At 42.4% G+C, this 27258-nt stretch overlaps 1 protein-coding gene across 44 annotated transcripts in view; it reads right to left on the bottom strand.

Moving 5' to 3' along the window:
• cast (calpastatin) overlaps positions 1–27258 on the bottom strand; it is a 74858-nt gene that overhangs the window by 2226 nt on the left and 45374 nt on the right. For 6 of the 44 annotated variants that reach the window (XM_071336451.1, XM_071336470.1, XM_071336452.1 and 3 more), the window contains 44 exons: positions 24300–24449; positions 23793–23876; positions 20808–20936; positions 19853–19975; positions 19031–19075; positions 18824–18925; positions 18627–18707; positions 18036–18071; positions 17085–17171; positions 16811–16891; positions 16328–16405; positions 15565–15645; positions 15089–15166; positions 14747–14815; positions 14315–14437; positions 13672–13716; positions 13340–13468; positions 12383–12505; positions 11561–11605; positions 11354–11455; positions 11157–11237; positions 10566–10601; positions 9612–9698; positions 9338–9418; positions 8855–8932; positions 8513–8581; positions 8081–8203; positions 7438–7482; positions 7106–7234; positions 6042–6164; positions 5399–5443; positions 5067–5195; positions 4091–4204; positions 3148–3225; positions 2806–2874; positions 2453–2557; positions 2161–2277; positions 1919–2032; positions 1619–1708; positions 1410–1514; positions 1067–1159; positions 723–767; positions 452–568; positions 126–212 (listed from right to left, as the gene is read on the bottom strand). In XM_071336451.1, the coding sequence (XP_071192552.1) occupies positions 126–212; positions 452–568; positions 723–767; positions 1067–1159; positions 1410–1514; positions 1619–1708; positions 1919–2032; positions 2161–2277; positions 2453–2557; positions 2806–2874; positions 3148–3225; positions 4091–4204; positions 5067–5195; positions 5399–5443; positions 6042–6164; positions 7106–7234; positions 7438–7482; positions 8081–8203; positions 8513–8581; positions 8855–8932; positions 9338–9418; positions 9612–9698; positions 10566–10601; positions 11157–11237; positions 11354–11455; positions 11561–11605; positions 12383–12505; positions 13340–13468; positions 13672–13716; positions 14315–14437; positions 14747–14815; positions 15089–15166; positions 15565–15645; positions 16328–16405; positions 16811–16891; positions 17085–17171; positions 18036–18071; positions 18627–18707; positions 18824–18925; positions 19031–19075; positions 19853–19975; positions 20808–20936; positions 23793–23876; positions 24300–24449 (3951 nt within the window). The remainder of the gene's footprint in view (positions 1–125; positions 213–451; positions 569–722; positions 768–1066; positions 1160–1409; positions 1515–1618; positions 1709–1918; positions 2033–2160; positions 2278–2452; positions 2558–2805; positions 2875–3147; positions 3226–4090; positions 4205–5066; positions 5196–5398; positions 5444–6041; positions 6165–7105; positions 7235–7437; positions 7483–8080; positions 8204–8512; positions 8582–8854; positions 8933–9337; positions 9419–9611; positions 9699–10565; positions 10602–11156; positions 11238–11353; positions 11456–11560; positions 11606–12382; positions 12506–13339; positions 13469–13671; positions 13717–14314; positions 14438–14746; positions 14816–15088; positions 15167–15564; positions 15646–16327; positions 16406–16810; positions 16892–17084; positions 17172–18035; positions 18072–18626; positions 18708–18823; positions 18926–19030; positions 19076–19852; positions 19976–20807; positions 20937–23792; positions 23877–24299; positions 24450–27258) is intronic. The other 38 variants (XM_071336481.1, XM_071336484.1, XM_071336479.1 and 35 more) reach the window with 34 other exon arrangements.

The raw sequence follows: 27258 nt of genomic DNA, 5'->3' as shown, positions 1-27258 counted from the left end.
GTATGAATGTTTTGAGACATAACTAATATGAAAGCCACGGAGACATACAACTACAATGGTAAAATGTTACTATTTTGACATAATTATTCTAATGAGACCATGTTGCTGCTAGATACCCTCCTCACCTTTGGCTTGTCTCCCTTGGATTTGAACTCGGGGGTGTCTGGGAGCAGGGTGCCTGCCAGGTCATCCAGGACAGGGGCAGACATGGGCTGGACAGAGAAACACAAATAGCCATTCAATTCATTAACCTGCCAACCAACAGAACATCTCAGGGCCTGTATTCAAAAAGCGTCTCAGCGTAGGAGTGCTAATTTAGGATTAGGTCTCACCCGTCTATATAATCTTATTCATTGTGATCTGAAAGGCTAAACTGATCCTAAATCAGCCCTCCTACTCTGAGACTCACTTTAGCGGTCTGTTAGATTGTTAGTCTGCAGTAGGTAAGTACCTCCAGTCTGGGCTGTCTCTGCTCTGTTGTCACGGCTACTGAGGCTGCAGCTGGACCAGCTGAGAAAGACAAGTCTCTAGACAAGAGGTCAAGGGCCTCACTGTCATCCATCGATGGCTGTAAAGAGAGAGGAAGACGGTCACTTATGTACTGTACATCTGGTTTACTTGACTTAAACATGACCTTTATGAGTTGCACTGTGTTCAACACAGTACGACATTGAATATGACTTATGTGTGCGTTTATAGATACAATTGGACAGAAACCTCACCTGCTTGGGTCTAACATCAGCCTGGACTTTGGCCTCTGCCATTGCCTTTGAGAAGAAAAGACACAACCTTATACAGCCTTGCTTACACCCTATATCCACCTCACATAATTTATTGGCACAGGGTAAACTGTTTTATATTATTTAGTCCAAAAGTGATCAGAATGGTACAGTATTATTTATGGTTTATTGCTAAATGTTCTGGGTGTGTAGTGGAGTGTAAATACACAAAGGTTGTTTACCCATTTATTTACACACCTATTAGCATTCACGTTAACATTAGCACATTAGATTAGCATCTTCAGGATTCCCCGTTTTATTTCCTACTACAACTATGGACATGTTACCTTTCGGTCTTTCTCTGTGGGCCGGTACTCAGCTGGAAGGCTGTCATCCCTCTCCCCCACTTTGGTAAGCTTCTCCTCCATAATCTTTTTCTCCTAGGATGAGCAGAGAGCAGACTGATATCAAATAGCCAATATGAGCTAATGCTATCTGTTACAGGTTTAGTTGCATTGCGGTAAAGCTTCTATTTTGACCAAGGAATGGAGATGATAATCTCGAAAATGCAGATTATTTAGCCTTTGTGCAACAAAACTGCCTAAGGGAATTTTCCGTCACACTTTAAACTAAGTATATCTTATGTAGGCTTAATGAAGCATGCATAAACCCTTTATAAAACCTAAGTACCTTGACGATGTCTCTGACTGAGACAGGAGCAGGCTCTGGGATAGGAGTCTTGTCCATCAGGGAGTCTGACAAGGTATCCAAAGCATCTACTGTCCCTCTAGATAGCTACACACACAGGCAAGTTACAATGGGAATCTGACTGACCCGATATTTTGGATGTGAATGAAGCATAAGACAACAATGATATCACATGAAGTGTGTCTCAGTACCTGGCGGTCAACAGCAGATTTGACTGCAGGAGCAACAGCTGGGGCTACAAAGTCCCCTGCCAGAGCATCCAAGGCAAAGTCATCTGAGGCCTGGAGTCAAAAGAGAGGAAAGAAAGGAAAAAACAAAAACAAGGCATGTACATGTTAATTAAGCTGTTATACTACTGATAATGAAAAAACGAAGAGAAGTCAGCAGCTAGACATAAAAAGACATATTGGATGATCATAGATCTATACAGAGCAGACCAATCAGTGGATGGTTTGATAAGTGAACGATCAATCGTAGAGAGTGTTGTTCACCTGTCTGGGAGGAGCTGGGGGGCAGAGGACAGGAGCCTGGACAGCTGGAGCCACACAGGAAGACATGAAGTCACCTGACAAGATCTCCAGAGCCTCACCAGAGTCCATGGAGGGCTGGCGGGGAGAGAGAGAGAGATTCCCTCGCTTCAATAATTCCTGGTTCCTCCTGGTTCTTCTAAAAGTGATACAGAATTTATCCTCTTATCTCCCAATGACTTGCGTTTTGCCTATATGAGACTCACCTCTGGCTTCAGAGGAGGCAGGTCTTTGACTTTGTTTTCTGTTAACCTGTACTTTGGTGGGAGTGTGTCATCTCGCTCACCCACAAACACTCCCTTCTTCGATGTGAGTTTGCCCTCCTGAAGAGCAGAAATTAACACAAAATAATGTCACACAAGTTTCGCACCTGTGGCCATACGAAATACCACATTAACTCAATCCGTCAAGGCAGGAGTTGCTGTCATCTTCAGCCTAAACAATTCAGCTATGAGCCCCATAAATAAAGAAAGGGAATACAAGTCAGTGTGAGTATACCGTGACTATGTCCTCATGTCTGATCTTGGGAGGTTCAGGTGCTGGTTCTAGAGCAGGCAGAGAGTCTCCCAGAGCACTGAGAGCATCCAGGGACATGGAGCCACCCTGGAGACACACAGACAGAGGGGGGCAGAGAGAGGGACACACAGAGAGGGAGATACAGACAGAGAAAGGAACACAGAGGCAGAGAGGGGGGAAGTGGGACATAAGGAGGGAGATTAGATCATGTGATCAACAGCACATTAGATGGTGCATAGAACAAGAACAACTACAATACATCTCTACTGGTCTTCCGTAAAATACTAGTATTTCATTGGTTGTTAGATAGAAACTGTAGCCCTCATATGACAAACCTCATCTGTCTTGGGCTTGGTGTCCAGTGGGGAGTCCAATCCTGACATCAGAGAGAAGTCATCAGCAAACTGAAACACAAACACAAGTCAATAGATAACAGCTTCACAACCCAACATAAATATAACATAGAATAGTTGAAGAGTTTGTTGTCTATTTGCATGAATATAGCTTTTTTGATGACAAATTACTCAACACAACAGTAGCACAGCGTCAGCTGCAACATTGGACATCCCAGTTTAACACTGGACATAAGCGTTTGTCACTGTTTATTTCGTTTTATGCATGGCTTATGTTATGTAGTCATGCAGGTTGTAGGACCTGCTTTCTTTGGTGTTATTTACCTTTTCCACCTTAGCTGTCTTGTCAACGGGGGGAGCAGGAGACTTGGTCACAGGCGCAGACTTAAACTCTTCAGATTTCTGGAAGAAGAAGAGAAAGATTATTTGGTTTGTTAAATACTGTTTCTTAGGTTCTAGTTGAGAGGAACAGGGGAAAGCTCATTTCAAGCCTTCACTAGAAAGCTGTCTTTACAGAACGTTAGTATGACACATCAGTTGTCAAAAGCTATTACAGCTGACACTGTGTTAAAATTATATGTCATGGTCATCTTGTATGTATCATAAATACAACATGTCATTAGCATTAGCTAATGCCTACTACAAGAAGTTAGTCATTATTAGTGAATGTGCATTATGCTTGGTTCTAGTTACATTTGTAACAAAAAAGGGCATTTTCACAGACAGACTTGAAAGCCAGATCAGTAATTATAGCAAAAAAGCAGGTTAAACTATTTTGAAAAAATAATTCAAATATTAGATGGTCTTATGGTTGTGGAAGGCTTATACACTATATACAGTGCATTCGGAAAGTATTCAGACCCCTTCCCTTCTTCCACATTTTGTTACGTTACAGCCTTATTCTAAAATGGATTACATAATTCCCCCCCCCCCTTATCAATCTACACACAATACCCCATAATGACAAAGTGAAAACAGGTATATATTTTTTTGCTAATTTCTAAAAAATAAAACAGAAATACCTAATTTACATAAAAATGTAAAATGGTACAGTAGACATTCTTCACTGCATCCAATGCACTGTGAGTCTCTGTTACTGTGTCACTCTGTTAATTCATGATCTTGGATACATTGTGTGAAAACAATGAAAGAATGACGATGACACAAACTAGTGATCAATGATAGCCCCTTAACCCCAGGGATAGCCCCACCCTCAAGAGCCTTGTACTGTAGCGTGGTTAATACACCAACGTAAACTGGAGTCTACCTTAGTCTGTGGCCCCTTCAGAGAGGCATCTCCAGCTGCGGCAGCAACGGCCGTAACCAACTGAGCAGGATCCTTTTTAGCCATGTCAACTTTGATTGATGTGGTGGGCACACTCTATAAACGCATATGGTTCAAGCCATTAGACGAGGTGCAGAGAAGAGTTCAGAGTGCTGCGCATAATCTTACAGTCACAGTCTAGTAGAGTGATAGGATCATTGTTAGCAGCTTGTCTGTCATTGGTAATGGAAAGGAAAGGCGCCGTGAGAAGAGAAGTACCTGACCAGAATTTGTTGTCACAGTTTAGTAGAGTAATAGGAAGGTAAATAAACCCAGTCAACCTAAACCAGGTAAACAAACCCCATCAACCTAAACCAGGTAAACAAACCCCATCAACCTAAACCAGGTAAACAAACCCTGTCAACTTAAACCAGGTAAACAAACCCCGTCAACCTAAACCAGGTAAACAAACCCCATCAACCTAAACCAGGTAAACAAACCCAGAAGCAATACTATATATGGTGTGATGCAACCAGAAGAAAAAGTGGAAATATATTGTGGCTTTTCTGTGGTGACAACAGATGTGACAGACAAGGCAGACATGGTTTGTCTTGACGTGTAGAGCGTACCACAAATGTGGGCATGCTGGGAAGACTCATAAGAGTAAGCTTAAGAGTAAGAGTGTCTGTCCACTTCCCACTTAGACACACAGACACTTCTAGGCCAGAAGTAAGGAAGTCCAAAGCAGAGATATGTGTTGAAATATATCGGCAGAGAGAAGAGGAAGATAGAATACCAAGGGGTGGAAGAATGACTAAAACCTCAAGATCACGGGAGAGATGAGGAAGACATAACACATGGAATAATGACCCAGGAAGAGTGTGTTGAATGGGGAAGTGAGCGTAAAGAGAGCCAGGTCAGGTAAAGAATAAAGATCCAAAGAGAGAGGCCCCACACTTCTCGACTGTCTGCAATCTACCTTGGCTGTCTGTTTCAGAGACTCTTGAAGCTTTGGTACTTCAGCTTTCCATGGAGTTGTCGCCTCCCCTACAATATTGCCTCCTCCCGTGGTAGGAGGTGTAGCTTTGGCTGGGTGCATGGGTGCCGGCTACAATCAAGGATGAGTTAATACTCAATGTATACAACAGAAACAGAGCAAATTCAATGTATTGACACAATGTAACAACGGTTAATACAATAACACTGGTTAATGTAATAACTTATCTAAATGTAATAAATATAGATGTTTAATGTAATAAAATTGGTAAATGTAATAACTAATAATAGAGAGAAAAGAGAGAGATGATTTACCTCTTTGGCTGCCATAGCTCCTGGGGGAACTACTTCCACCTGTACCTGTAACCCAGAGCAGGAGAGGTTAGTGAATACAACACTAGGCTACTATCTGTGATACTGCTCAGCTCCTATACCCAACTGAGCTTCTGGATGGCTGTGGGCTCAATTCAACCAAACCCACATATGTAGTACTCATGCAGGAACAAGAGCACCCTCTTCCTCATGTCGTCAAATAAAATTGCAGAATGGTAAAGCAGGTGGCAGGTAGCCGAGCGGTTAAGAGCTTTGGGCCAGTAACCGAAAGGTTGCTGATTCGAATCCCTGAGCCGACTAGGTGAGCAATCTGTCGACGTGCCCTTGAGCAAGGTACTTAACTCTAATTGCTCCTGTAAGTCGCTCTGGATAAGAGCGTCTGCTAAATGGCTAAAATGTAAAATGGTACAGTAAACATCCTTCACTGCATCCAATGCACTGTGAGTCTCTGTTACTGTGTCACTGTGTTAATTCATGATCTTGGATACATTGTGTGAAAACAGTGAAAGAATGACAAGGAAACAAACAAGTGATCAATGATAGCCCCTTAACCCCAGGGATAGCCCCACCCTCAAGAGCCTTGTACTGTAGCGTGGTTAATACACCAAAGTAAACTGGAGTCTACCTTAGTCTGTGGCCCCTTCAGAGAGGCATCTACAGCCGCGGAAGCTGGTGCAGAAACGGCCGTAACCAACTGAGCAGGATCCTTTTTAGCCATGTCAACTTTGATTGATGTGGTGGGCACAGTCTATAAACGCATATGGTTCAAGCCATTAGACGAGGTGCAGAGAAGAGTTCAGAGTGCTGCGCATAATCTCACAGTCACAGTCTAGTAGAGTGATAGGATGATAGTTAGCAGCTTGTCTGTCATTGGTAATGGAAAGGAAAGGCGCTGTGAGAAGAGAAGTACCTGACCAGAATTTCTTGTCGCAGTTTAGTAGAGTAATAGGAAGGTAAACAAACCCCATCAACCTAAACCAGGTAAACAAACCCCATCAACCTAAACCAGGTAAGCACACCCCATCAACCTAAACCAGGTAAGCAAACCCCGTCAACCTAAACCAGGTAAGCAAACCCCGTCAACCTAAACCAGGTAAACAAACCCCGTCAACCTAAACCAGGTAAACAAACCCCGTCAACCTAAACCAGGTAAACAAACCCCGTCAACCTAAACCAGGTAAACAAACCCCGTCAACCTAAACCAGGTAAACAAACCCAGAAGCAATACTAGATATGGTGTGATGCAACCAGAAGAAAAAGTAAAAGTGGAAATATATTGTGGCTTCTCTGTGGTGACAACAGATGTGTCAGACATGGTTTGTCTTGGCGTGTTGAGCGCAATAAAGTGTGGGCATGCTGGGAAGACTCAGTCATAGAGCTTAAAAGTAAGAGTGCCTGTTCACTTCCCACTTAGACACACAGACACCTCTAGGCCAGAAGTAAGGAAGTCCAAAGCAGAGATATGTGTTGAAATATATCGGCAGAGAGAAGAGGAAGATAGAATACCAAGGGGTGGAAGAATGACTAAAACCTCAAGATCACGGGAGAGATGAGGAAGACATAACACATGGAATAATGACCCAGGAAGAGTGTGTTGAATGGGGAAGTGAGCGTAAAGAGAGCCAGGTCGGGTAAAGAATAAAGATCCAAAGAGAGAGGCCCCGCACTTCTCGACTGTCTGCCAGCTACCTTGGCTGTCTGTTTCAGAGACTCTTGAAGCTTTGGTACTTCAGCTTTCCATGGAGTTGTCGCCTCCCCTACAATATTGCCTCCTCCCGTGGTAGGAGGTGTAGCTTTGGCTGGGTGCATGGGTGCCGGCTACAATCAAGGATGAGATAATACTCAATGTATACAACAGAAACAGAGCAAATTCAATGTACTGACACCCTGTAACAACGGTTAATGCAATAACACTGGTTAATGTAAAAACGTATCTAAATGTAATAAATGTAGATAATTAATGTAATAAAATTGGTAAATGTAATAACTAATAATAGAGAGAAAAGAGAGAGATGATTTACCTCTTTGGCTGCCATAGCTCCTGGGGGAACTACTTCCACCTGTACCTGTAACCCAGAGCAGGAGAGGTTAGTGAATACAACACTAGGCAACTATCTGTGATACTGCTCAGCTCCTATACACAACTGAGCTTCTGGATGGCTGTGGGCTCAATTCAACCAAACCCACATAGGTAGTACTCATGCAGGAACAAGAGCACCCTCTTCCTCATGTCGTCAAATAAAATTGCAGAATGGTAAAGCAGGTGGCAGGTAGCCGAGCGGTTAAGAGCTTTGGGCCAGTAACCGAAAGGTTGCTGATTCGAATCCCTGAGCCGACTAGGTGAGCAATCTGTCGACGTGCCCTTGAGCAAGGTACTTAACTCTAATTGCTCCTGTAAGTCGCTCTGGATAAGAGCGTCTGCTAAATGGCTAAAATGTAAAATGGTTCAGTAGACATCCTTCACTTTTTCCAATGATCTGTGAGTCTCTGTTACTGTGAAAGTCTGTTAATTCATGATCTTGGATACATTGTGTGAAAACAGTGAAAGAATGACGATGACACAAACTAGTGATCAATGATAGCCCCTTAACCCCAGGGATAGCCCCACCCTCAAGAGCCTTGTACTGTAGCGTGGTTAATACACCAACGTAAACTGGAGTCTACCTTAGTCTGTGGCCCCTTCAGAGAGGCATCTACAGCCGCGGAAGCTGGTGCAGCAACGGCCGTAACCAACTGAGCAGGATCCTTTTTAGCCATGTCAACTTTGATTGATGTGGTGGGCACAGTCTATAAACGCATATGGTTCAAGCCATTAGACGAGGTGCAGAGAAGAGTTCAGAGTGCTGCGCATAATCTTACAGTCACAGTCTAGTAGAGTGATAGGATGATTGTTAGCAGCTTGTCTGTCATTGGTAATGGAAAGGAAAGGCGCTGTGAGAAGAGAAGTACCTGACCAGAATTTGTTGTCACAGTTTAGTTGAGTAATAGGAAGGTAAACAAACCCCATCAAACTAAGCCAGGTAAACAAACCCCATCATCCTAAACCAGATAAACAAACCCCTTCAACCTAGATACTGTAGCCCTCATATGACAAACCTCATCTGTCTTGGGCTTGGTGTCCAGTGGGGAGTCCAATCCTGACATCAGAGAGAAGTCATCAGCAAACTGAAACACAAACACAAGTCAATAGATAACAGCTTCACAACCCGACATAAATATAACATAGAATAGCTGAAGAGTTTGTTGTCTATTTGCATGAATATAGCTTTTTTGATGACAAATTACTCAACACAACAGTAGCACAGCGTCAGCTGCAACATTGGACATCCCAGTTTAACACTGGACATAAGCGTTTGTCACTGTTTATTTCGTTTTATGCATGGCTTATGTTATGTAGTCATGCAGGATGTAGGACCTGCTTTCTTTGGTGTTATTTACCTTTTCCACCTTAGCTTTCTTGTCAACGGGGGGAGCAGGAGACTTGGTCACAGGCGCAGACTTAAACTCTTCAGATTTCTGGAAGAAGAAGAGAAAGATTATTTGGTTTGTTAAATACTGTTTCTTAGGTTCTAGTTGAGAGGAACAGGGGAAAGCTAATTTCAAGCCTTCACTAGAAAGCTGTCTTTACAGAACGTTAGTATGACACATCAGTTGTCAAAAGCTATTACAGCTGACACTGTGTTAAAATTATATGTCATGGTCATCTTGTAAGCATCATAAATATGTCATGACATGATAAGCAGTAGGTGGCTAGGAAGTTAGCTGTCCCACAAGGTAGCCTACATTGTGCTATGTGTCATTATGACTGTGTGATGTCAGTTGACACAACTTGACATTGGTTCTCATAACAGTTTACCATCTCATGCTAATGACAGTTTTACGATGAAGGGATGAAGAACAATATTATCAGTCTTTGTTTACCTTGATGGGAGCAGGTGGAGGTGGAGCAAAGTTTGAGAAGCCAGCAGACAAGGCATCAATGGCACCCAAGTCTTCCACTTTCTGTCAACAGATGAAATACATTGGGTTATAATGACATCTCACTTCTTAATTACAGTATCACTGGTCAGGACCTCAATCTCACCCAAAAGACTATGGGACTAATAATCATTCTGTAACGTTATGCATGTTTTAGGGAACAGGGCTCAAATTGATTTATAAGTGATTATAACCTGTTAATAGTGCAAAGTCTCACCTTCTCCTGTTTCTGAGGGATGGGAGCCATAGAGGTTGTGAACCCAAAGGACAGGGAGTCCAGAGCCTCATCTGTGCTCATGGGTTTCTGATACAAGTAAACAAACAAGCAAACAAATAACCTCAGTTATACACAAAGCATTACAGTAATAGGTTTGTCTTCAACTGCACCACTAGAGGGCGTGTCAAAATAACTCCAACCATTTAAAAGAGACCAGGAGAAAAAGAACCGACACACCCACCAATCACATTTCCTAGAATCTAAATCACAACAAAGAACTCCGCAAAGGACTCCGAGCAGAATCTCTTTACAAAACATCAGATTTGGCAGGAAGCCTAGTGGTTAAGAGCATTGGGCCAGTAACTTAAAGGTTGCTGGTTCAAATCCCTGAAGTGGACTAAAATGTAAATGTAATAAAAACACGCTTTATAACCAAATGTGCAACTTTAGACAACTCACATTTGACAACATACTTCAGGGGTAAAAGAGTTTGCCTCCTGTCCTAACAAGCTCTTAGAAGCAGAGGTATACTACACAGAGAACTGCAGTACAAAACAAGGTGTGGCCCAGAGGGTGAATGTGTGTGTAGGTGTGTATAAGTGAATAGGTGTGGAGTAATGAGTGATTGTGTGTTGACTATTTATCTGTTGTTAGTGTGTGGGTGTGTTTATAAAGGATGGGTTTAGCAGAACTAGAGCCAGCTGGTTGAGGTGGGTCTAATGTTACTTGCAGAGCCAACACCCCACAGTGCAAAGCAACATTCCACATTGTAGAGGTACCCAAAACTGTCAGCAGAGACCATGGGATGACCTATGGTTTGTTTAGTTCCTTTAGTGTGTGTGTGTGGATGCACATGCATTAGTATGTGGGTATGTGAGAAAGATTGAGAGGAGAAAGTCAATATCTCAACATTTCTCCCCAGCATACTCCCTAGCAGTAAATACAATGACTTACCGGGACATCTTTTGGCTTGACATCTGCAACTGGGGCCTATGAAAATGTAATTTAACATTGTAATTCAATGTAATAAAAATGCATTAATTATATATTCTAATTGAGTAAGCCTAGGTTTAAATAAAATCTGATCATGTTCTGACAAAAGAATGACAAAAGAATATTAAAGTGTGGTAACTATATACAGGCTTTTTTGGCATTGTCCAGAAACAAACCCTAGTCCATCATATAAATCTGGAAAAAAAGATAGATATGGTAGTAACTCCATCTTGTCATCTGATCAGCTTGGTGAAAATGTGTCCATATTGCTAACACCTATCCATTCCTCTCAGATTAACACAAGTGTCCAGGGGATAGGACAGGGTCTAGGGGTTGTTTCTGGATGGGGTGTATCTCTCTGTTGGAATTACTGATAACCAAGGGGTTCCAGTCAAATGTGTCATGTCAAAGGGAGTACTGCAACACAAAGCTAAAGATACATGCAAACTCAAAGCGCTCTAACAGCAGAAGGCTGAGGGTTGGATTAAGTTGCAGAAGTGATGATGATGATGAGGAAGAACAATGGAGGAGGAGGGTGATTTAAAGACTGACCATGTCTTCAAATCGGTATCCTGGGGGCAGTGGGCAGTCTTTCCCCCCACATATCACTCCCTTCTTTGAGGTCAATCCATGCTGTGTGACATATACAACAACACACAGTGTTTTATATGGTGACCGGGTACACACACACAACCCAATCTAACTTGCACTGTGCACACACACACACACACTCTGTGAAGGATCTGTACCTCTATCACCTCTGGCCCGGTGTATACATGGGCTGCAGGGGCGAAAGACTCTGATGAGGGTAAGGAATCAGCCAGGGCATCGAACGGGTCCACAGCAAGCTCCTACACATGATGCAACAAAACTCAAACACGAGCAATGCAACTCCATGCCAATCATTTTAGTGCAATATCAAACCCACATAGAGAAAAGATATATGGATGATTTACCTCTTTGGCTGCCTTAGCTCCTGGGGGAACTACTTCCACCTGTACCTGTAACCCAGAGCAGGAGAGGTTAGTGAATACAACACTAGTATCTGTGATACTGCTCAGCTCCTATACCCAACTGAGCTTCTGGATGGCTGTGGGCTCAATTCAACCAAACCCACATAGGTAGTACTCATGCATTAACAAGAGCACCCTCTTCCTCATGTAGTTACATTTCAAAAGGCACTTGCACATCTGAGCTATCTTTGTTGCAGGTGCATTGTAACAATTGAATAACATGAGAAAAAAGAAGAAACCCGCACACTGCTCTTCATAGTATCACTGCTCTTCATTAAGCTTTTACGCATCAGCCTCAAGGCCTTCGTCAGAGCAGTATGCAGGTTTCTTCTTAATTTTCCTGTAGTCAAATACAATTGCAGAATGGTAAAGCAGGTGGCAGGTAACCTAGCGGTTAATAACGTTGAGCCAGTAACAAAAGGTTGCTAATTCGAATCCCTGAGCCGACTAGGTGAAACATCTGTCGATGTGCCCTTGAGCAAGGCACTTAATTCTAATTGCTCCTGTAAGTCGCTCTGGATAAGAGCGTCTGCTAAATGGCTAAAATGTAAAATGGTTATATAGACATCCTTCACTGTTTCCGAGTCCCTGTTACTGTGCCACTGTGTTAATTCATGATCTTGGATACATTGTGTGAAAACAGTGAAAGAATGACAATGACACAAACTAGTGATCAATGATAGCCCCTTAACCCCAGGGATAGCCCCACCCTCAAGAGCCTTGTACTATAGCGTGGTTAATACACCAAAGTAAACTGGAGTCTACCTTAGTCTGTGGCCCCTTCAGAGAGGCATCTACAGCCGCGGCAGCTGGTGCAGCAACAGCCGTAACCAACTTAGCAGGATCCTTTTTAGCCATGTCAACTTTGCTTGATGTGGTGGGCACAGTCTATAAACGCATATGGTTCAAGCCATTAGACGAGGTGCAGAGAAGAGTTCAGAGTGCTGCGCATAATCTCACAGTCACAGTCTAGTAGAGTGATAGGATGATAGTTAGCAGCTTGTCTGTCATTGGTAATGGAAAGGAAAGGCGCCGTGAGAAGAGAAGTACCTGACCAGAATTTGTTGTCACAGTTTAGTAGAGTAATAGGAAGGTAAACAAACCCAATCAACCTAAACCAGGTAAACAAACCCTGTCAACCTAAACCAGGTAAACAAACCCCATCAACCTAAACCAGGTAAACAAACCCCGTCAACCTAAACCAGGTAAACAAACCCTGTCAACCTAAACCAGGTAAACAAACCCAGAAGCAATACTATATATGGTGTGATGCAACCAGAAGAAAAAGTGGAAATATATTGTGGCTTTTCTGTGGTGACAACAGATGTGACAGACAAGGCAGACATGGTTTGTCTAGACGTGGTGAGCGTACCACAAATGTGGGCATGCTGGGAAGACTCGTAAGAGTAAGCTTAAGAGTAAGAGTGTCTGTCCACTTCCCACTTAGACACACAGACACCTCTAGGCCAGAAGTAAGGGAGTCCAAAGCAGAGATATGTGTTGAAATATATCGGCAGAGAGAAGAGGAAGATAGAATACCAAGGGGTGGAAGAATGACTAAAACCTCAAGATCACGGGAGAGATGAGGAAGACATAACACATGGAATAATGACCCAGGAAGAGTGTGTTGAATGGGGAAGTGAGCGTAAAGAGAGCCAGGTCAGGTAAAGAATAAAGATCCAAAGAGAGAGGCCCCACACTTCTCGACTGTCTGCAATCTACCTTGGCTGTCTGTTTCAGAGACTCTTGAAGCTTTGGTACTTCAGCTTTCCATGGAGTTGTCGCCTCCCCTACAATATTGCCTCCTCCCGTGGTAGGAGGTGTAGCTTTGGCTGGGTGCATGGGTGCCGGCTACAATCAAGGATGAGATAATACTCAATGTATACAACAGAAACAGAGCAAATTCAATGTACTGACACCCTGTAACAACGGTTAATGCAATAACACTGGTTAATGTAAAAACGTATCTAAATGTAATAAATGTAGATGTTTAATGTAATAAAATTGGTAAATGTAATAACTAATAATAGAGAGAAAAGAGAGAGATGATTTACCTCTTTGGCTGCCATAGCTCCTGGGGGAACTACTTCCACCTGTACCTGTAACCCAGAGCAGGAGAGGTTAGTGAATACAACACTAGGCTACTATCTGTGATACTGCTCAGCTCCTATACACAACTGAGCTTCTGGATGGCTGTGGGCTCAATTCAACCAAACCCACATAGGTAGTACTCATGCAGGAACAAGAGCACCCTCTTCCTCATGTCGTCAAATAAAATTGCAGAATGGTAAAGCAGGTGGCAGGTAGCCGAGCGGTTAAGAGCTTTGGGCCAGTAACCGAAAGGTTGCTGATTCGAATCCCTGAGCCGACTAGGTGAGCAATCTGTCGACGTGCCCTTGAGCAAGGTACTTAACTCTAATTGCTCCTGTAAGTCGCTCTGGATAAGAGCGTCTGCTAAATGGCTAAAATGTAAAATGGTTCAGTAGACATCCTTCACTTTTTCCAATGATCTGTGAGTCTCTGTTACTGTGAAAGTCTGTTAATTCATGATCTTGGATACATTGTGTGAAAACAGTGAAAGAATGACGATGACACAAACTAGTGATCAATGATAGCCCCTTAACCCCAGGGATAGCCCCACCCTCAAGAGCCTTGTACTGTAGCGTGGTTAATACACCAACGTAAACTGGAGTCTACCTTAGTCTGTGGCCCCTTCAGAGAGGCATCTACAGCCGCGGAAGCTGGTGCAGCAACGGCCGTAACCAACTGAGCAGGATCCTTTTTAGCCATGTCAACTTTGATTGATGTGGTGGGCACAGTCTATAAACGCATATGGTTCAAGCCATTAGACGAGGTGCAGAGAAGAGTTCAGAGTGCTGCGCATAATCTTACAGTCACAGTCTAGTAGAGTGATAGGATGATTGTTAGCAGCTTGTCTGTCATTGGTAATGGAAAGGAAAGGCGCTGTGAGAAGAGAAGTACCTGACCAGAATTTGTTGTCACAGTTTAGTAGAGTAATAGGAAGGTAAACAAACCCCATCAAACTAAGCCAGGTAAACAAACCCCATCATCCTAAACCAGATAAACAAACCCCTTCAACCTAGATACTGTAGCCCTCATATGACAAACCTCATCTGTCTTGGGCTTGGTGTCCAGTGGGGAGTCCAATCCTGACATCAGAGAGAAGTCATCAGCAAACTGAAACACAAACACAAGTCAATAGATAACAGCTTCACAACCCGACATAAATATAACATAGAATAGCTGAAGAGTTTGTTGTCTATTTGCATGAATATAGCTTTTTTGATGACAAATTACTCAACACAACAGTAGCACAGCGTCAGCTGCAACATTGGACATCCCAGTTTAACACTGGACATAAGCGTTTGTCACTGTTTATTTCGTTTTATGCATGGCTTATGTTATGTAGTCATGCAGGATGTAGGACCTGCTTTCTTTGGTGTTATTTACCTTTTCCACCTTAGCTGTCTTGTCAACGGGGGGAGCAGGAGACTTGGTCACAGGCGCAGACTTAAACTCTTCAGATTTCTGGAAGAAGAAGAGAAAGATTATTTGGTTTGTTAAATACTGTTTCTTAGGTTCTAGTTGAGAGGAACAGGGGAAAGCTAATTTCAAGCCTTCACTAGAAAGCTGTCTTTACAGAACGTTAGTATGACACATCAGTTGTCAAAAGCTATTACAGCTGACACTGTGTTAAAATTATATATGTCATGGTCATCCTGTATGTATCATAAATACAACATGTCATTAGCATTAGCAGTAGGTGGCTAGCAAGTTAGCTGTCCAACAAGCTAGGCTACATTGCGCTGTGTCATTATGACTGTGCTATGTCAGTTGACATTGGTTCTCATAACAGTTTACCATCTCATGCTAATGACAGTTCTACGATGAAGGGTTGAAGAACAATATTATCAGTCTTTGTTTACCTTGATGGGAGCGGGTGGTGGTGGAGCAAAGTTGGAAAAGCCAGCAGACAAGGCATCAACAGAAGCGAAATCCTCAACTTTCTGTCAACAGATTAAATATTATCGGGTTATAATGACATCTCACTTTAGGGCTGGGCGATATATTGAATTCATTCGATTATTTCGAATTGATGTTCTTGCGCGATATTCCAAATGCCTGTACCGCAAGGATCGAGGTTGTTATTTATCGTTTTTAAGAGCGTTTACTTCCGCTTGTTCTCGTGTTGTATTTTTGGTCTCGTCTCTTTCGCTCCTTCTGTGCGGTGTGCACCTCCCCATTTACACGAGAGGTCTAGATATAATGAAGAGATACACGTCTCCGTCCTAACAAGCTTAGGTCCAAAATAAACCCATAGAAACGCATTGATTGGGCTTATTTTGGACAGATTTCAGCGAGAGTGAAACCTTTCGCTTTGCCTCTCCCTCTATGATTTACACACCTGCCCTCTCACGCCAACAAAGTTGAGAGATCACATCTTCCTCTCTGACAAGCGGTTTCAACTCGCTATTTGCATTTTAGTTTTGGTGCAACAGAATCGGTCATATGGACACCAAAACACATTGAAACATTATTTTACAGTAATAGGGGATAAGTAAACTTTTCTAACGATATCCCAGTTTAACACTGGACATAAGCGTTTGTCACTGTTTATTTCATTTTATGCATGGCTTATGTTATGTAGTCATGCAGGTTGTAGGACCTGCTTTCTTTGGTGTTATTTACCTTTTCCACCTTAGCTTTCTTGTCAACGGGGGGAGCAGGAGACTTGGTCACAGGCGCAGACTTAAACTCTTCAGATTTCTGGAAGAAGAAGAGAAAGATTATTTGGTTTGTTAAATACTGTTTCTTAGGTTCTAGTTGAGAGGAACAGGGGAAAGCTAATTTCAAGCCTTCACTAGAAAGCTGTCTTTACAGAACGTTAGTATGACACATCAGTTGTCAAAAGCTATTACAGCTGACACTGTGTTAAAATTATATGTCATGGTCATCTTGTAAGCATCATAAATATGTCATGACATGATAAGCAGTAGGTGGCTAGGAAGTTAGCTGTCCCACAAGGTAGCCTACATTGTGCTATGTGTCATTATGACTGTGTGATGTCAGTTGACACAACTTGACATTGGTTCTCATAACAGTTTACCATCTCATGCTAATGACAGTTTTACGATGAAGGGATGAAGAACAATATTATCAGTCTTTGTTTACCTTGATGGGAGCAGGTGGAGGTGGAGCAAAGTTTGAGAAGCCAGCAGACAAGGCATCAATGGCACCCAAGTCTTCCACTTTCTGTCAACAGATGAAATACATTGGGTTATAATGACATCTCACTTCTTAATTACAGTATCACTGGTCAGGACCTCAATCTCACCCAAAAGACTATGGGACTAATAATCATTCTGTAACGTTATGCATGTTTTAGGGAACAGGGCTCAAATTGATTTATAAGTGATTATAACCTGTTAATAGTGCAAAGTCTCACCTTCTCCTGTTTCTGAGGGATGGGAGCCATAGAGGTTGTGAACCCAAAGGACAGGGAGTCCAGAGCCTCATCTGTGCTCATGGGTTTCTGATACAAGTAAACAAACAAGCAAACAAATAACCTCAGTTATACACAAAGCATTACAGTAACAGGTTTGTCTTCAACTGCACCACTAGAGGGCGTGTCAAAATAACTCCAACCATTTAAAAGAGACCAGGAGAAAAAGAACCGACACACCCACCAATCACATTTCCTAGAATTTAAATCACAACAAAGAACTCCGCAAAGGACTCCGAGCAGAATCTCTTTACAAAACATCAGATTTGGCAGGAAGCCTAGTGGTTAAGAGCATTGGGCCAGGTTGCTGGTTGCTGGTTCAAATCCCTGAAGCGGACTAAAATGTAAATGTAATAAAAACACGCTTTATAACCAAATGTGCAACTTTAGACAACTCACATTTGACAACATACTTCAGGGGTAAAAGAGTTTGCCTCCTGTCCTAACAAGCTCTTAGAAGCAGAGGTAGACTACACAGAGAACTGCAGTACAAAACAAGGTGTGGCCCAGAGGGATAATGTGTGTTTAGGTGTGTATAAGTGAATAGGTGTGGAGTAATGAGTGATTGTGTGTTGACTATTTATCTGTTGTTAGTGTGTGGGTGTGTTTATAAAGGATGGGTTTAGCAGAACTAGAGCCAGCTGATTGAGGTGGGTCTAATGTTACTTGCAGAGCCAACACCCCACAGTGCAAAGCAACATTCCACATTGTAGAGGTACCCAAAACTGTCAGCAGAGACCATGGGATGACCTATGGTTTGTTTAGTTCCTTTAGTGTGTGTGTGTGGATGCACATGCATTAGTATGTGGGTATTTGAGAAAGATTGAGAGGAGAAAGTCAATATCTCAACATTTCTCCCCAGCATACTCCCTAGCAGTAAATACAATGACTTACCGGGACATCTTTTGGCTTGACATCTGCAACTGGGGCCTATGAAAATGTAATTTAACATTGTAATTCAATGTAATAAAAATGCATTAATTATATATTCTAATTGAGTAAGCCTAGGTTTAAATAAAATCTGATCATGTTCTGACAAAAGAATGACAAAAGAATATTAAAGTGTGGTAACTATATACAGGCTTTTTTGGCATTGTCCAGAAACAAACCCTAGTCCATCATATAAATCTGGAAAAAAAGATAGATATGGTAGTAACTCCATCTTGTCATCTGATCAGCTTGGTGAAAATGTGTCCATATTGCTAACACCTATCCATTCCTCTCAGATTAACACAAGTGTCCAGGGGATAGGACAGGGTCTAGGGGTTGTTTCTGGATGGGGTGTATCTCTCTGTTGGAATTACTGATAACCAAGGGGTTCCAGTCAAATGTGTCATGTCAAAGGGAGTACTGCAACACAAAGCTAAAGATACATGCAAACTCAAAGCGCTCTAACAGCAGAAGGCTGAGGGTTGGATTAAGTTGCAGAAGTGATGATGATGATGAGGAAGAACAATGGAGGAGGAGGGTGATTTAAAGACTGACCATGTCTTCAAATCGGTATCCTGGGGGCAGTGGGCAGTCTTTCCCCCCACATATCACTCCCTTCTTTGAGGTCAATCCATGCTGTGTGACATATACAACAACACACAGTGTTTTATATGGTGACCGGGTACACACACACAACCCAATCTAACTTGCACTGTGCACACACACACACACACTCTGTGAAGGATCTGTACCTCTATCACCTCTGGCCCGGTGTATACATGGGCTGCAGGGGCGAAAGACTCTGATGAGGGTAAGGAATCAGCCAGGGCATCGAACGGGTCCACAGCAAGCTCCTACACATGATGCAACAAAACTCAAACACGAGCAATGCAACTCCATGCCAATCATTTTAGTGCAATATCAAACCCACATAGAGAAAAGATATATGGATGATTTACCTCTTTGGCTGCCTTAGCTCCTGGGGGAACTACTTCCACCTGTACCTGTAACCCAGAGCAGGAGAGGTTAGTGAATACAACACTAGTATCTGTGATACTGCTCAGCTCCTATACCCAACTGAGCTTCTGGATGGCTGTGGGCTCAATTCAACCAAACCCACATAGGTAGTACTCATGCATTAACAAGAGCACCCTCTTCCTCATGTAGTTACATTTCAAAAGGCACTTGCACATCTGAGCTATCTTTGTTGCAGGTGCATTGTAACAATTGAATAACATGAGAAAAAAGAAGAAACCCGCACACTGCTCTTCATAGTATCACTGCTCTTTATTAAGCTTTTACGCATCAGCCTCAAGGCCTTCGTCAGAGCAGTATGCAGGTTTCTTCTTTATTCTCCTGTAGTCAAATAAAATTGCAGAATGGTAAAGCAGGTGGCAGGTAGCCTAGCGGTTAATAACGTTGAGCCAGTAACAAAAGGTTGCTAATTCGAATCCCTGAGCCGACTAGGTGAAACATCTGTCGATGTGCCCTTGAGCAAGGCACTTAATTCTAATTGCTCCTGTAAGTCGCTCTGGATAAGAGCGTCTGCTAAATGGCTAAAATGTAAAATGGTTATATAGACATCCTTCACTGTTTCCGAGTCCCTGTTACTGTGCCACTGTGTTAATTCATGATCTTGGATACATTGTGTGAAAACAGTGAAAGAATGACAATGACACAAACTAGTGATCAATGATAGCCCCTTAACCCCAGGGATAGCCCCACCCTCAAGAGCCTTGTACTGTAGCGTGGTTAATACACCAACGTAAACTGGAGTCTACCTTAGTCTGTGGCCACTTCAGAGAGGCATCTACAGCCGCGGCAGCTGGTGCAGCAACAGCCGTAACCAACTTAGCAGGATCCTTTTTAGCCATGTCAACTTTGCTTGATGTGGTGGGCACACTCTATAAACGCATATGGTTCAAGCCATTAGACTAGGTGCAGAGAAGAGTTCAGAGTGCTGTGCATAATCTCACAGTCACAGTCTAGTAGAGTGATAGGATGATAGTTAGCAGCTTGTCTGTCATTGGTAATGGAAAGGAAAGGCGCTGTGAGAAGAGAAGTACCTGACCAGAATTTGTTGTCACAGTTTAGTAGAGTAATAGGAAGGTAAACAAACCCAATCAACCTAAACCAGGTAAACAAACCCTGTCAACCTAAACCAGGTAAACAAACCCCATCAACCTAAACCAGGTAAACAAACCCCGTCAACCTAAACCAGGTAAACAAACCCTGTCAACCTAAACCAGGTAAACAAACCCAGAAGCAATACTATATATGGTGTGATGCAACCAGAAGAAAAAGTGGAAATATATTGTGGCTTTTCTGTGGTGACAACAGATGTGACAGACAAGGCAGACATGGTTTGTCTAGACATGGTGAGCGTACCACAAATGTGGGCATGCTGGGAAGACTCGTAAGAGTAAGCTTAAGAGTAAGAGTGTCTGTCCACTTCCCACTTAGACACACAGACACCTCTAGGCCAGAAGTAAGGAAGTCCAAAGCAGAGATATGTGTTGAAATATATCGGCAGAGAGAAGAGGAAGATAGAATACCAAGGGGTGGAAGAATGACTAAAACCTCAAGATCACGGGAGAGATGAGGAAGACATAACACATGGAATAATGACCCAGGAAGAGTGTGTTGAATGGGGAAGTGAGCGTAAAGAGAGCCAGGTCAGGTAAAGAATAAAGATCCAAAGAGAGGCCCCGCACTTCTCGACTGTCTGCCATCTACCTTGGCTGTCTGTTTCAGAGACTCTTGAAGCTTTGGTACTTCAGCTTTCCATGGAGTTGTCGCCTCCCCTACAATATTGCCTCCTCCCGTGGTAGGAGGTGTAGCTTTGGCTGGGTGCATGGGTGCCGGCTACAATCAAGGATGAGTTAAAACTCAATATATTCAACAGAATTCAATGTATTGACACACTGGAACAACGGTTAACGTAAAAACACTGATTAATGTAATAACTTCACGTTCAGTATATCACATAGAACAAGTTTTTTTTATACTGTCACACCCTGTAGTGTGTGTGTATATGTCTATGTGGTGTGGGCACATTTCAATGTGTGCTTGTGAGGGTGACTGTATGATGTGCATGAGTTTGTCGATGTTTGTAATTGCCGGTGGTTGGTGGTTTGTGCATCGAATTCAGGGAAGTCAATCAAAATTGATTTTGGTATGTTATTACATGATTATTGAAGGTATTCATTAAAAAAGTTGACTCACCTGACAGTGTAATAACCACCGTATAACCTAATCATTTATTAGATGAAAAAACGTCTTCTTTTTTTTAACGTTATCCAGCAAGTTATTAACCGGCTTCATTACATTCATTACATGCTTCATTACATGAAAATAAATCATTAACCGGTGTTATTACTTACATTAACCGTTGTTACACATTCCTTAAATTCAATTATGTAAAGGTGAAAGGGGTCCAGTGAGGGTGAGGTGCAGGGGTTGTAAAAATGTAAAGTAGGGTCAAGTTGGCCCTGGACACTGATCTAGGATCAGTTTAGCATTTCCTTCTCCTAAGATTAAGATTACTTTTTTGGTCAATTGCACACAGGGTCTAATTGAAATTTGACTTCTGCTTTTAACCCTACCCCTCCAAAAGACACACATACATACAAATACAGTTTCTTTTTCCTCAAAAGAATGGCGCTGGAGGGAATAGCAGCCGTTTTACAGGCTCCTGACCAATTGTGCGTTTTTTTTTTTTTTTTTAGCTTATCTTTCTTTTTTTTGTACATAATGTTTCCACTATCGTTTCCAATTACCAAAAAAGAGCTTCTGGACATCAAAACAGCGATCACTAACCTCGATTTGGATGAGGCTTTTTACTTCAATTAATAGCTGCTATCTGAGCAGCTAACCGATCGCTGCAGCTGTACATAGTCCATCTGTAAACAGCGCACCCAATTTACCTACCTCATCCCCTTACTGTTTTTATTTATTTATTTTTCTGCTCTTTTGCACACCAGTATCTCTACTTGCACATGATCATCTGATGATTTATCACTCCAGTGTTAATCTGCTAAATTGTAATTATTCGCTCCTATGGCCTATTTATTGCCTACCTCCTCATGCCTTTTGCACACAATGTACATAGACTCTTTTTTTCTTTTTTCCCCTACTGTGTTATTGACTTGTTTATTGTTTACTCCATGTGTAACTCTGTGTTGTTGTCTGTTCACACTGCTATGCTTTATCTTGGCCAGGTCGCAGTTGTAAATGAGAACTTGTTCTCAACTAGCCTACCTGGTTAAATAAAGGTAAAAAAAAAAAAAAAAAAAAAAAGGAGGTAAAAGAATATACTGCTCATCCCAGACCAGGCCCAAATCCCCGACACTCGGAAGAGGAAGAGGTGAGAGGCCGGCGTGCGGGATACTTGACGAGACTACGTTGGCGACTGGTTAAACCGCTTCTACCATCCGTTCTATTGGCGAACAAGCAATCACTGGAGAATAAACTGGATGAGCTCTGTTCGAGACTATCCTATCAATAATCTGAAGAACTGTAATATCCTACGTTTCACTGAGTCATGGCTGAACAAGGACATGGAAAATATAAATCTAGCTGGTTTTTCTATACATCGGCAGGACAGAACAGCAGCGCCGGGTAAGCTCGGGGGTGGTTAACAACAGCTGGTGTGCAATCTCTAATATTAAGGAAGTCTCAAGGTTCTGCTCGCCTGAGTTAGAATACCTCATGATAAGCTGTAGACCATGGTATTTACCAAGAGTTTTTATCTATATTTTTCTTAGCTGTCTATTTACCACCACAAACCAATGCTGGTACTAAGTCTGCAATCAACGAGCTGTATTGGGCCATAAGAAAACAAGAACATTCTCACCCAGAGGAAGCGCTCTTAGTGGCCAGTGATTTTAATGCAGGGAAACTGAAATCTGTCTTCAAAATTTCTACCAGCATGTCACCTGTGCAACTAGAGGCGAATAAAAACTTTAGATCAACTTTACTCCACACACAGAGATGCATACAAAGCCCTCCATCGCCTCCATTTGTCAAATCTGAAAATAACTCTATCCTCTGGATTCCTGTTGACAAGCAAAAACTCAAAACATGAAGTACCAGTCACACACTCAATACGGAAGTGGACCGATGAGGCAGATGTTAAACTACAGGACTGTTTCACTAGCAGACTGGAATATATTCCGGTATTCATCAGATGGCATTGAGAAATTTACCACATCAGTCACTGGCTTCACTAATAAGCGCATCAACAATGTCATCCCCACAGTGATCGTACGTACATATCTCAGCCGGAAGCCATGGATTACAGGCAACATTCAAATTTAGCTAAAGGCTAGAGCTGCCGCTTTCAAGTAGTGGGCCACTAATCCGAACAAGTAATCTAACAATTCCACACCAACTACCAAATGCACACAAATCTAAAGGGATGAAATAAGAATATGTACATATAAATATATGGATGAGTGATGACCGAGCGGCATAGGCAAGATGCAATAGATGGTATAAAATACAGTATATACATATAAGATGAGTAATGTAAGATATGTAAACATTAATTAAGTACCATTATTTAAAGCGACTAGTGATCCATTTATTAAAGTGGCCAATGATTCGAGTCTGTATGTAGGCAGCAGCCTCTCTGTGTTCGTGATTCAGAAGTCACATACACAACAAGATTCAGAGGATGAAACCATGAACTATATTTAGGGGAGGGGTGTTTTGAGTTACCTTTGGGGTGTCTTTAGGACTGCCTTTGGTCCCAGGTGTTGGTATGTCAATAATAGTAGCACCTGCTGGAGAGACGAGTACCGTCTACAAACCAAGAAGCAGGCGCAGAACATATTATGGAAATGTGGTTGAGAAAGTGAGGCAACAACACACTTATGCACCATTCCAATGGACAGTGAAGAGCCCTAATCCTATTCTCCAGCATGTAAAATAGCACAATCAATCAATAAGCTCTTTGCGGTCATGGTGAAGGTTGAAGTAAGCATATCTGAATGCACCATAGGTAAAGCTGAGAAGAAGTCAATGGTAGAGAGCCCAAGCAGCTGTAGACTGTGAATTAAGTGTTTCAGAGGATGAAAGTGAGCATGAAGAGAAGAGAGGGATAAGAGAGATTCCATGTAACAGAGTACACTACACCCATGTTAATGAGGGAAGGGGGTTAAGAACATCAGAATATGCCAAGGTTGTCCCACAGGAATCTCAAAAGACCCAGCTAAGTCAGTCTACCTCTGGCATCGCCACTTTGGCCGTTCCTCTTTGTGTTGTCCCTGCTGTAGTAGGACTTCCTCCCGCTGTGGCACCACTTGCTGTGGCACCACCCATTGTCACGGACACCGCCCCTGGCTTTGTAGCCATGGTGGAGGCGGCAGATGCACTCTGTAATGCAACAAAGATTGTGATTGGCTCGGTTACATTTGATTACTTTCAGCTTGCCTTATCCAATTGCTTCCCGATTTCATTCTGTGCCTAGTGATCGAACAACAAACGACTGATCATCAAGTCTGTACAGATGCATACGGTACTATACATAATCGTGTGTGTACAGATGTAGGATCTTAATTTGAGCCAGTTTGCTACAGCAGGATAATAATCCTGCGGCAACAGGACATTTTTATTATAATGTGGATTCCAATACATTTTTGGAGGGGTTGATACGAAAAATGTTAGGGAAAATCAAGTCAGAAATGTAAAAGTAGAAATTACAAACTTCAGAACCCTTTTTAAACCTCAAATACACTACAAGTCTTAAATGTTCTGCATTGCAGGAAAGTTAATGTGATCACCCTGTTGCAGGTTAAGATCCTACATCTGTAGATATGTATGCAGTGCATGCCTGTGTATGATACAAGTGAAACCTGAGTAGCTCTCCTGTGTAGCAAACTGTCTGTCACTGCTTCAAAAGCCAAAGGAATTTTAACCGGAAGGAGGGCACCTCAAGGTCAAGTTCTTATAAAGGGTAACTATAAAAGCTCTAGTCTAGGGGTACGGTCTTCGACTCAAATAACCTTAAAACACCCTATTCAATCAGCATTATCCCATACACTCAATACTGTATGTCAGCTTAGGTGACGTAACTATCATGGTTAAATGTGACTATGTTGACATAACATACCACACTGAAGCACATAGTCTGTTTTGAAAAATAGCTTTGCACGTTCAACCAAAGCCTCTCCCTGGGTTACACGCAGAGGCAGAAACCAGAATAAGTGACATTTTATGTTGCATTGTCATGGAAAAGGCCCAAAGGGGTAGCTGAGCGACACATGAATACGCCACCACATGTTGGCATCTCTGCCCTGTGCCGTCACCATGGCATTGTCTGGGCATAGAAGAGAGGACTTTTGGAATAAATTCAGGGAAGAGATTCAGGCAACTGACAACATCTCTGGGGAAACCAGTTGTGCAATCCCTTTGTCCTGAGTGGTCAACGACACAACGAACACCTAAACCCATGTTGAAATGTTGGTTGCACTTTGATTAAAACCCATTTATAAGAATATGTTCAGTTCTTCCACAGCCCACCCAATTACCACAACAACAAAAACATTCAACCAAAAGACCTTAAGACCCTATAAATATTGTTATTATTATTATTATCACTATTATTATTATAAATATTGGGCTGGAGACCAGTTAAAGAAGGTGCAGTTGAATGTGTGCCGACTAGAGGCGTTCTCTGTCCTTCTATCTTTCTATTTTCTGGAGCAAGACCAACTAGCAGAAAGTTCTACAGTGTTTAGAGTGGAGCTTTTGCAATGACAGAAGTTGGGATCAGATTGACTGTTGTGCGTGTCTATCTAAGCTGGACCTAATAATAGAACTAAGAAAGCAATTAACCTCGTGATTTGTATAGTATGTCATTTTTTTCTTAACAACCCATCTCTTAACAACCTATGTCTGGAGGTCAACACATTTTATAGAGCCAAGGAAGTGCTGCATGTTTTCCCTCAATAAAACCAAGCACATAACAATACCAACCCTACAGGCACATTACCAAGCCTCCTGAACATATATAAAGTATAGAACGTATAGAGTATAGAAGGTGTAGAACATAAACAACATAGAACGTATAGAATATAGAACATTTCATTCTTAAACCATTGTTCCACTTAGGGATGCACGATATATCGGGGAACATATCAGAATCGGACGATATTAGCTAAAAATGCCAACATCGGTATTGGCCGATGTCTAGCATAATTTGTTTGACCGCAACTTCTGGGGTAGCTAGCTTTAGCTTGTACCTAACTAGCATCAATACAACCAGCCTGAAAACAATAACCAGTAGAAACTGCAGTCATTTTCATTATTCTTAGCAAAGATTTAGGAATCCTTGTAAGTAAGTATTAGCTAGGTTGGCACTTGTTGTTCGCCTATTGAAATTGAACTTCAGTTCATGATCCACCTCTACGCAGACGACACCATTCTGTATACATCTGGCCCTTCTTTGGACACTGTGCTAACAAACCTCCAAACGAGCTTCAACGCCATACAACACTCCTTCAGTGACCTCCAACTGCTTTTAAATGCTAGTAAAACTAAGTGCATGCTCTTCAACCGATTGCTGCCCGCACCCTCCCGCCCGACTAGCATCACTACTCTGGACGGTTCTGACCTAGAATATGTGGACAACTACAAATACCTAGGTGTCTGGGTAGACTGTAAACTCTCCTTCCAGACTCACATTAAGCATCTCCAATCCAAAATTAAATCTAGAATCGGCTTCCTACTTCGCAACAAAGCCTCCTTCACTCATGCCGCCAAACATACCCTCGTAAAACTGACTATCCTACCGATCCTTGACTTCGGCGATGTCATTCACAAAATAGCCTCCAACACTCTACTCAGCAAACTGGATGTAGTCTATCACAGTGCCATCCGTTTTATAACCAAAGCACCATATACTACCCACCACTGCGACCTGTATGCTCTCGTTGGCTGGCCCTCACTACATATCTGTCGCCAAACCCACTAGCTCCAGGTCATCTATAAGTCTTTGCTAGGTAAAGCCCCGCCTTATCTCAGCTCACTGTTCACCATAGCAACACCCATCCGTAGCACACGCTCCAGCAGGTATATTGCACTGGTCATCCCCAAAGTCAACACCTCCTTTGGCCGCCTTTCCTTCCAGTTCTCTGCTGCCAATGACTGGAATGAATTGCATCAGCTGCATGGAACGAAAAGC

Source organism: Salvelinus alpinus, chromosome 12, assembly GCF_045679555.1.
Source record: "Salvelinus alpinus chromosome 12, SLU_Salpinus.1, whole genome shotgun sequence".
Lineage (NCBI taxonomy): Eukaryota > Metazoa > Chordata > Actinopteri > Salmoniformes > Salmonidae > Salvelinus > Salvelinus alpinus.
The sequence above is the reverse complement of the archived record's forward strand: the minus strand, read 5'-3'. Positions and strand labels throughout refer to the sequence as shown.